At 32.4% G+C, this 11,554-nt stretch overlaps 1 protein-coding gene across 3 annotated transcripts in view; it reads right to left on the reverse strand.

The window, feature by feature from the left end:
• FOCAD (focadhesin) overlaps window positions 1-11,554 on the reverse strand; it is a 363,803-nt gene that overhangs the window by 274,054 nt on the left and 78,195 nt on the right. For all 3 annotated transcript variants that reach the window (XM_044660684.1, XM_044660676.1, XM_044660669.1), the window contains 2 exons: window positions 9,704-9,908; window positions 4,835-5,041 (listed from right to left, as the gene is read on the reverse strand). In XM_044660684.1, the coding sequence (XP_044516619.1) occupies window positions 4,835-5,041; window positions 9,704-9,908 (412 nt within the window). The remainder of the gene's footprint in view (window positions 1-4,834; window positions 5,042-9,703; window positions 9,909-11,554) is intronic.

An 11,554-nucleotide genomic window follows, 5' to 3' on the forward strand; every position in this document is an offset into this window, starting at 1 on the left:
CACAAAATATGTCCAACAATAATGAATCTGAGATCTTAAGACAAAGAGACAAATGTGATCTAATATATATTAACATCATTTTGGTTGGATAAGATCCCTGACTAAAATGTGCTTTGGGAAAGGTATACGTTTATTCAAAAGGCTTAAGTTAACGAAAATGAGCATTCAATAGATTTACTCATATACATGAATATGTGGGAAATACAAGAATCAAAAGGGCAAATCTTTGTGGTCAGCATCTGAATAAAGATCAATGAGGGAAGAAATATAAGCAATTATTGCCATCAGAGTATAAGATAGTCTGCCTGAGGAGGAATTTGGGAAACATATCACAAGCTAAGAATAAAGATGTGACATAATGATAATGGAAATCTTTCATTTTCTGGGTTTATGCCAAAAGGAAAGCAACTAATACTTCAGTCTAACCAAAAAAACAAAGAGTAAATGTTGGCTAAATTAGAACTGGTGGGAACCTTAGGAGAGAGCAGAAACTCTATCCTCAAGAAAAGGAAGGAGCAGTTAGGTGGCTCAATGGGTTGAAAACCAGGTCTAGAGACAGAAGGTTCCAATCTGGCCTCAGACATTTTCTAGCTCTTTGACCCTGGGCAAGTCATTTAATTCCAAGCCTTTACCACTCTTCTGCCTTGAACTCAAGAGAGTATTGATTCTAAGATGGAAGGCAAAGGTTTAAAAAAAAAAAAAGTATAGTTGGGGATAATTTGACATGAGCTACAGGTTTTTAGAGAGCAATTTCAAAAAGTTTAGAGAGAGAAAAAGAAAAAGAAAGATTTTTTTTAAAAAGGATATTCTAATGTTAGCGTAAAAGGAATAAAGAATTCAAGAAGAAAATTTTAAAGACACAATTCTAAGATAAGCAAGAAATAGCTGTTTAATAATAATGATGTGAACATAAAGGGAATTTATCAGCCAACTTAAATTTTTAAAATACATTTCTAATAAGAACTGTAGTAGAATTGAGTGGGAGAATGAAAAGTACATACACAATAGCTACAGTAATATAAACAAAAAGCAAACAAACAAAAAAGACTGGAACACTTTATAATTACAATGATCAATCCTGGCTCCAAAGGAGAACTGAAAAAACACATCTCCTTCTCCTCCCTGAAAAGGTAAGAAGCTATGGTTAAGGAATAATAGATATACCATCAGATATAGTTCATGTATTGGTTGGCTTTGCTGAAATGCATCTTTTAATTTTTATTAAAAAGGATAACAGGGTGTAAGAGAGAATGGAAAGATGTATTTATAAATGAGACTTTGGTAAAAACAAAAGATACCAATAAAAACAAGATTTTCAAAAATAAGCACAAAAGACAAAGGTAAATAATATCCTAGGAAAAGACAAAAGGGTGAAACAGTCTTATCAGAATAGTATCAGGAACTCTAAACATCAAAATGAAGTAAGTTTGACAATTAATAAAAAAACAAAAAGGGATTGTTTGAGCTATGTTAGAGGCAAAAGAAAAATCAAAGACGGGGAGAAATCAATTACCTGAGCAAAAAGGATTACGATAGGACTATTCAAATTTTATTTTACTTTTGGTTTCTATATCAAGAAAAATGATTGCCAGATTTGGAAAAGATAGATGAAAACCAAAATCAGTAAGGTAATAGATACGATGACTAAAACTGGCTGGCTCTCAATGAGTTCAAGACATCCCATACAAATGAACTACCCCAGGGTACTATAGAAAATGATGGAACAACTGTCTACAAGCTTTAAAAAAATCATGGCCAATGGAAGAAATGACACAGTACTGGAGTCAGATGGGTGTTTTACAAGTTTTCCCAAAAAATTGATCTAGTCTTCAAAATATATTTTTTCAAAAATAAATTTTTAAAAACTAACTTGTTTCAGTTTCTGGAAAAATTAAAGGAAGTGTTAAAAGAAATGGTTTGGGAGCATTGTGAAAGGGAATGCTGATCCCTAAGAACTAAAATGGCTTCATTTTTTTAAATGGGGAAAATATTTTCATTTTTAAGTATCTGAAAATTTATATAGGACAGTGACATAAACTAAGCTAAAACCTTCATTTGAGTATGAAGTAACTAACCTTAAAATCTTCACCTCTCAAAGCTTTTTTTCCCTTTATTTTTCTGAGTTTGGGGGCAAAATATTACATATCTGATCACTGTGATCTGGGCAGAGCTGTCCTATCTGTATTATCTCAGCATTATAGCTGATTTAGCATCATATACAGCCAAATACAAATATCTCCATAAGACTACAATTCAATGGAGGAACAAATTATAATACTTATCAAAATAAAACTACTCGGAAATCTCTAGTTCTATGCTACTATTTTTCAGAAATCTTGGAACTTTTGACAGCCACTGGCCAGGTTGTACTGACTAAGAGGAATTCAGCAAAACATGGAAATATTTGCATGAATTAATGCAGTAGAAAGAAAACAGAACAAGGGCAACAATAATACAATGATGGCAATAATACAAATGAAAAGAACTCTAATAGAAAACAGAACTTGGAACATTTGTAATAACCAATCTGGTCCTGGAAAATAGATAATGAAACATACACATGTCTGCCCTCAACCAGATGCAGGGGAAAATAGGGGCAGAAAGTGAGGAAGACCATACAGTAAAATGTGGTAACTTTATTATAAACTTACTGCACTATATTTTTTTTCTTTATTTAAAGAAGTGACAAAACAACCAATTGTTTATTGCTAGAGTTTGGGATGGAGAAGAGCAACCCAGAAAGGACATGTGGAAAGAAAAAGGAATTAATAAAATACTTTTTTAAAAGAATATTTCATACCAAATTTATTTCACTCTTTTTTTGACAGGAGTGGAAGCAAAATTAGAAACATCCTTTCTATTTCAATTATTAACATAAAATAATACTTTCTCTAGTCTAAAACAATTTCCAGTCTTCCTCTTAGGAAAATGAAAGCTAAGGCTTCCCTTAGGGAAAAGAATTAAGGATGACTTAAAAAGAAAACAGGGGAAAAAAAAAAACTTTTGTTGAGATAAGATCATTGTCTCCTCTTCTGTATTCAGTTAATATACTGACTAAAGAGAGTACTCCCTTTTTATAGAAAAACAATCTAAGAAGGAATTGAATAGTGACATTTTGGAGCAGTAACTCAAAACTCTTTTTGACTATCATATGATTTTTCCCTCATTTGAGAATGCTACCTCAAATCCTCTTTGGTCAGAAAGACATGTCATAGCATATGGGTGAACTATACAAGTTTGGACATCTCTCTTTTTCTCCAAGTAAGAAACGCTTTGATATCAGATTAATGGTAAAATAAAAAATTGTTTCCAGCAGCCCAGTGCATAATAGCCAGCAGAAATGTATTCTTCCAAACTGGGTTTTTAGATTGGTAGACAGGTCAGGTAAATCCCATAAATACAGATTGCTATACTTGGATTTCAGAAAAACATTCAACAAAGTCTTCTATGCTATCCTTGTGGACAAGTTGGAGATATAAGGGCTAGAATAACACATAAGAAAGGAATTGGAAACACATAGAATGAGCACATACAGAGGAAAATTATTAACAAATTGTCAAATGCCAGAGTAAAAATAGCATACATCAAGGCAATGAAAATTACTTAACACCCTGGATGACAAAGTCAGAATCTAAAAAGATAACCAATCTAGAACCAAAACCAAAATAAAATAAAATTTAATCATGATAAATATAATTAATGTGAAAGGAATCTGAGAGTTTTAATATAGAACAAAAGATAAATGAACCAAAAGTTTGACACAGCAGTCAAAAAAAAAAATCAACACAATAGTAAGCAGCAGTAAGGTACACCATTTTTAGAAAAATGGATAACAATAGTATACTCCACCACAAACTACATTAGAAGTCTTGTATTCATTTCTAATAACATATGAGAAAAGAGTTTTGTAAACCTTAAAGCATTATATTTTATACATACATAAGTATATACCTTTTTATGCTTTAGGATATTTACATATATGCATATACATATATTTTCATATAATGTAAGTGTCAATTATTATTAACAGTATCATTCTGGGTAACAAATTTTAGGAAAAACACTGATAGAATATAGAATGTAGCACATCAAAAAAAAGGCAACCAGGACTGATTAAAGGACTGAAGACCATTTCGTATAAGAAATGGTTGAGGATCTAAGTTAGTTTAGTTTAGAAAAGAGATTTGAAGACAACTGAGTCGTCTTCTGTTACTTAGAAGGCTGACAAGCAGAACTTGTCATTTCTGCTTGAGTCCAAGGTACAGAATCATGAGCATGAGAGAAGTCACAGTGAGGCAGATTTCAGATTAATATTAGAAAAGATTTCCTAATAATCAGAGTTGACCAAAAGAGGAAAAAAATTCTCTCAGAAAGTATAGTGTATCCTTTACCTGAGGGCAACTGGATGACCTACCAATCACCAAGAATATGATAGAGGGGCTTACAAACTCAAGGTTTTAAAACTTTTTTTTTTTGAGCTGTGACTCCTGGGGCAGTCTAATAAAATCTATGGAATCTTTCTAAAGAATAACATTCAAATAAATTGAAAGATATGCTAAATTCTAATCACTGTTAAGTAAAAATAAAGATGTGATCCCTGCCTTAGTTCAAGACTTCCTTAAATATATCTAGGGACTCCTTGGACATCCAAAGACATCAGATTAAGAACCATGGTGTGGGCAAAGTTTGACTAAAAAACCTCTGTTTGCTCCAACTCTAAAATTCTGGAAATATCAAATCAATAGGCAGACACATCCTACTAAATTACTGAACAAAATTTCTCAAACACCTACTCAAAAACTTATCAAGTGATTTTTTTAAAAGTAAGTCTTACCTCTTTCAGAAGTTCGAAATTTTGCTCTAAAAGGTGAATTAAAGATGAACATTCTCCAGTTATCTTTAAGCTAACTTCACAAACACACAGAATTTGTAGGCTTAGCTGAATGAGCTCCTTTTCCCAGAAAACAGGATGACGTAAAAGATTCAAATATAATTCTTGAAGAAACAGAGTCACTTCTGTTGTTTGTACCAAATCTTTTACCTGTTACCAAAATAACAATTATTAAATTCAAAATTAAATATTGCAGGATAACATGTACCTAAAGGATAAATTAAATCATTTCAAAAGCCTCTGGATAATTCTTTATAAGCCATTTAGGAAGTTGATAGGAAGAGAATGAGAATAAGTTAGCTAAAGAATTCATTGCTGAATTCAAAAAACTTCAAAACTCATTGCTCTCATCACAATCAGCCATGATACCAGAGAATCAATGAAGAAACAGGATACCTACAACTCTAGAGAAAGAAATGATAGATAAATATACAAAATAAGACACGTGTTTTTAGACAACTATAATACAGAAAATTATTTTGCTTGGCTACATTTATTTGTTATATTTTTTTTGCCCTACTGTTCCCCCAACCCTTGGGAAGGAAAGCCAGAAAGAAAATAGATTTTTTGTTCATTGAAAAAAAAAATAATTTTAAAAAGAACTGATGTCAGGCGAAAACTTACAACTCCACTACCTGCTTTTTGTAATTCATCAAGAGAAATTCTATATTAACTGTAGGCAATACACATTCAGTTGGTTTATTTTCTGTGGTTTCTCTGGGTACAAATAGCTAATCAAGATAAACCATGCATTAGTAGCACAGCCAAAAATGTTCAACAAGGGATAAATCTGACCTGTCCAAATCACTTTTCTTCTATGATTTTTTTTTAAGGATTCAATACAGGTGCCTCATGTCACCTATTATCCAATAAACCATTAAATACATTGTCTACAAACCATTGGCTATAATATTTCAAATGAAACCATCATTTCTCAATTTGGCAGATACAGTAAAAAAACTACTCACATGGAAGTGTCTTCTCAACAGGCTACTATAATGTTAGAGGGAAAGGACCTGGTGCTCTTGAAAATTCCAATTCAATTCAAGCCCAGCTGTTCTGATCAAAATTCTGGAGTTGGTATTAAGGATAAGGTCCTGATCTCAGCCATGTTGGCATTTATTCCCAGAGATTAAAAACAATGAACCATCTGTTTCAATCAGGAGCCTTGTGTCTATTAATTGCATCAAAAGGAAAGCCTACAGTTGACCAGCTGTACCTTTCACCAGTAGTTACCACCCTAATAACCTATCATGACTAGTAAGTGTTTCAAAGTGCAAACAATATAAAGAACTACATTAGTTCCTAAAGAACAGAGAAACAGAAAGATATTAAAATGAATTGGGATGGGGGGAGCCAGAAAAAAAAATGTCAGGTTGAAAAATGTTAGGTTAGAACAATGTTAGGCTAGAAAAAAATTAAAAGAGACATGAATGGTCTAATACCTAAATTTCATTTTGCAATTTTGCAAAATATATAGTGACAAAGGAAAAAAAGAGGTACTAAAGTTAAGCTTCATATTAATTTAACAATACAGGTATAGTCATCTGAGGATTTTTTGGCAAAAAAAAATCAAATCAAATCAAACATGTAATGCAATTTTCTTAATAGAAAATAAGTTATTTAATAAAGTAACATCAGCCAAGATTAGTCCGAAATCCATAAATATCCAATTTCAGAAAAATCAGGAAACCATTAAATAAAGCCTGCTAGCTATTATCAATGGATCAAAAGAACCAATATGCTAAAAACATATTTAATAAGAAATATAATAAACATTTGTTTAGCTCCTACTATGTCGTAAACACGTGAAACATATACAAGTTGTCATCTCTCAGGAAATTTTCTGCTACCTTTGAAATGGGAGAAATTTTTTAACCTAATAATGTAAACCAAAGTTAACATTAGCGATTTTCAAACCTCTGTAATCATTTTTTAATATAACCAAAAGGAGAAACAGTTAAGTAAATTTCTCTAAAAACATGTTTGACAGATTAGCCAATATGAAGGAGATTAAATCCAAACTGAAAAAGAATGAAAGAATTGAAAAATAGGCTAAAATTAATGTGATAGAATTTATCAGGAATAAATGAAATGTCCTGTATTTGTGTTAAAATATGACACTTCACAGGTAAACAATAGCGTATGTGGTATTCATATGAATAACTAAGATTTTAGCTAAACACAAGCTTATTAAGGCACAACAGTGTAATGGACCTCTTGTAAAATGGATACTATAATTAAGAGAAGTGCCCATACTAAGTGAGGTAACTACCCCAAACTTACTCATCACTAATCATTGTATATCCTGAGTATCTGTTATTATTTCTGATTCTCACAGCTTGGAGAGACATTGACAAAGAGGAGCAGGGGACAATGAGGATACTAAAAGAGGTCTAAAAACAACATTATATATAACAACCATTAGAAAAAGAAGTTTGGAATTGCTAGAAGTATTTAATCTAGAAAAGCAAATAGGATAGTTAATAAGAAGAATCTTAAATACGATAAGAATTGTAATGCAGAATAGGGAATATACGTACTCTATGTTGATCTGAAAGAAAAAACTACATCTAAGTTACAAAAAGATAGTTTGGTTTTTTTTTAATGTGAAAACGAAAAAAGGGGGGAAAGTATGCTCTTAAACATAAGGGTTTTCTAAATCAAGAAAGAGGTTGAACTAGAACAACACCAAGATTCCATCTAGCTGCTGTAACTATAAAAACTATGGCTAAAATGGTTTCATTTGATTATATCTCTCATGAAAATCTTTTCCTAACTGTGATACATTGACAACATGGGACAAGCATGAAATCCTAGTATATTGAGAGTTACTCATCAATGTATCACTGCAAGCAACCAAGGGCATTCAAAGTACATGAAAAAGTAAACTCCAAAAATGGGGAAAAGTGCATTGGGAAAAAAAAATCTAATTATTATATATAACAACATAGAAGTTTGAATTCCAGATGCATTTTTACAGAACCTAAAAAAATTTTCCCCAGAGTTCAGTCTTCCTGGGACTTTCATTTGTTGGAAAAAGTGTATGAAGGGAAAGGAATAGCTATATTAACCAATAACATAGGACACGATTAAGAGGGCAGCTGCTAAGTGCTTAAAATATAGTTTTTCTTCCCTGAAATTTTTTGCTACTTTTAAATGGGAGAATTTTTTATAAGCCCATCAAGCAATATGGACAAAGAAGGTAAAGTATACTGTCACTTAAAATCCTATATATGATCACTGCTTTTCTTCTGATACAAAACAAACTCTCTGGAAAAGCCACAAAAGAATTAATTTTAACTACCTTTCCTTTGACTTGATTATTCAAAAGCCCATTTATTAGAAACCAGAAATGAAAGAAAGATTCATTTCAGTTGCTTCCTTCATGTAAACTTAAAACAAGTCACCTGTGATATCAACTGCTCATTCTTTTAAAAAGGTTAAAGTGTTGCCTTCTTTAGTCAAACAAGACAGCTCCCAAAATCCAGAAAGGAAACAAAAGTTTATGACCTATGCTGAGAATCCCTATATGCCCAGGAATTCCAACAGTTAGATTTCAATGAATACTTTAGATTTTTTACAGACTGAGATATACATATATATATATATATATGTCATTTCTCACTTTATTTAGTTTTTTGTTTTGGTACTTTGATTTTAGGATTTTCCTTTTACAAAACTGATCAATATGGAAATTTGTTTCACAGGATAACACATGTCTAATCCATATCAAATTGCTTGCCAGCTTCAGGAGCAGGGGAGGGAAGGAGACAATTTGGATCCTATAACCTCAGAAAATTTTTGTTATTACATATTATTGGTAAAATAAAATGCTTTTATAATAAACATATCTAGCTGTAAAAAAAATAATAATTTGGATCACAACTCATCCCTGCCTACTCCCAGGGATCCTCACCCATATCTTCTGTCAAGTTTTCCATGGAGAGTTGAGAAGGCTACTCAATGGACTAGGGTGGGACAATCACATGTTCTTCTGACATGGAAATATACCAATAGAGCGTGTGGGCTTTCCAGAAATTCTCCTGTATTCTCACATAACTTCATCTTTTTGCCCCCAAAACATTTATTTTTTCAATGATATATTTTACACTATGTTTCCTACATACTCCTTGGTTGTCCTCGATTATACAAACTACCCACTATCAAATCTCCATCACCTTTGGAACCACTTCTATCAACTTCAAATCTTTAGACACTGTAGTGTTCTATGACTCGTTGCTACAAATCATCACTTTTTTTCTTCTTTTTTTTTTTGTTGCTTTTTGAACTCTCTTCCACAAAATAACTAATATGGGAAAATGTTTCAAGTTATTGTGCATACAAAATCTATATCAGATTGCTGTTTCAGGGAGGGGAAAGAGGGCAAATTTGGCTTGAATTAAAAAGGCTACAAATTGTTTTTACATATAATTGAGGGGAAAATATTTAAACATTTTTAAGATCTATAAGAAATAAGTTATAATTTCAAATAGAATGAAGTTGAAAATAGTTCTGGTAAATAAATGGGAAGAAAAAGTAATAGAAAAGAAGGAATATCTTTCTACTCCAAATAGACAGAGAACATTAACAAAAACTGATCATCTTCTGAAATACAAAAAAGTTAAAAATAAAATCAAAATTTCAGCTTGTTTAAACATGTCCTGGAGAACAGGGACTGCCTTTTATTTTTCTTTGTGTCCTTCATGCTGAGCACAGTATCTGTACAAAGTAGGCAATAAATGTTTAGAAATAACTGCTTAATCATACTTAAAAGCATACACAATGTGAGTGATAACAAAGAAGTCTTACCTGTAAATATGGAACCAAGTCACAAAACAACTGAAGGACATGTTTTTCCATTAAGGAGGGTTTTTCTTTATCACAAGGACCCTTGGGTTGGAGCAACACTTTAAGCAAACCCATTCTCAATTTGGAATACTCCTGTAACTGGGATGGCTCACAATAAAGGTAACGGAGAAATGGGGCCATTATAGAGATGCATAAAATTTCTGACCTACAACACAAATAATGAATGCATTAAGTAATATCACACAAAGCAGTAACTCCATATTAAATGAATATTTATGTGCAAAGAATTGTATATCACAGAATACACCAATGACCAAGAAAACAAACTTTCAATAGACTTACAAGAATGAACAAATCCAAGTGGATTATGCTTTGTGATTTGATACAGAGTATTACCTACCATGAAATAGAGATCAGATAAATCCAACCTAACATCATTAAATCATGATTTTGATATGGAAAAGGATTGGGTCTGAAATACTAAACTCCCTAGCAAGTAAACTCTCTTCTAAAATAAGTCAACATCTTATCTGCAACTTATACTCTTAAAAGAGTTGCTACAGCATCCAGAGGTCAAGTAATTACCTGGGAACTCAAAGCCAGCATGCATTAATGTGGGAAACGAGCCTTCCTAGCTTTGACAGCAGATCTCTATTCATAATGCCATAAAGCTTTTCATAGTGAGAAGTGAAATAATGTTTCTGTTTCTGTTCTTGAGATAGAATATTAAAAGACAATCACCAAAACTATATTGTAGCTAGGTTTTAATTCAGGATTTGTTTATTATAATTTATGAATAATGTTACTATAAAATAATTGAGCAGGGAAAATAATGAAGAGTGTGGTGATCAATTATAAAGTACAGTAAATACTCTTTTTTAGTATCTTTCCTTATACCATAGTCCACCATCAAAGTTTTCCAGTTTTCACTTGCAGCCATTTTGTTCCTCAGAAACTAATCACTTCTCAGTCTCTTGCAATCTGATTTCTTAAACAACCTCTTAACTAAAACTACTCTCTCAAAGGTTATCAATGATATCTTAATTATTAGATATAGTAGCCTCTTCTCAGTCTTCAACTTTCTTGACCTTTCTGCAACTGGTGATACTTGTGAACCTTCTTCCTTTTAAATAATATCTCTCCTACGGTTTTTGTGACACTGCTCTCTCCTGATTCTCATTCTCTTCCAACTCTTCCTTCTCAGTCACCTTTGATGGATTATTATTTACATTAAGACCTCTCTGCACAATATAGAAGGCTCTGTCCAAGGTACTCTTTCATTCTTGCTGGGTGATCTCATAGGCTCCCACCACCACAACACACAAGACTTAAAAACACACACCACTAGCCATCATCTCGCCTTGTATCAATTGTCTATAGTACATCTTCATCTGGATATTCCACAGTCATATCAAAATTAATATGTGCAAAACAGAATGCATAATATTCTGAAAACCAGTTCCTCTGCCTAATTTTTTTTTGTTTTTTTTTGTTTTTTTTGTTTTGTTTTGTTTTTTAACATTTATTAATATACATTTTTAACATGGTTGCCTCATTCATACTCCTCTTATCGCCTTCACCACCCCCACCCCCGCACTCCCCCCACACATGGCCGATGCGCATTTCCACTAGTTTTGTCATGTGTCCTTGATCAAGACCAATTTCCAAATTGTTGGTAGTTGCATTGGTGTGGTAGTTTCAAGTCCACACCCTCAATCATGTCCACCCCGACCCATGCGTTCAAGCAGTTGTTTTTCTTATATGTTTCCTCTCCTGCAGTCCTTCCTCTGAATGTGGGTAGCATCTTTACCATAAATCCCTCAGAATTGTCCTGGGTCATTGTATTACTGC

This window comes from Gracilinanus agilis, chromosome 1 (genome assembly GCF_016433145.1).
Source record: "Gracilinanus agilis isolate LMUSP501 chromosome 1, AgileGrace, whole genome shotgun sequence".
NCBI lineage: Eukaryota > Metazoa > Chordata > Mammalia > Didelphimorphia > Didelphidae > Gracilinanus > Gracilinanus agilis.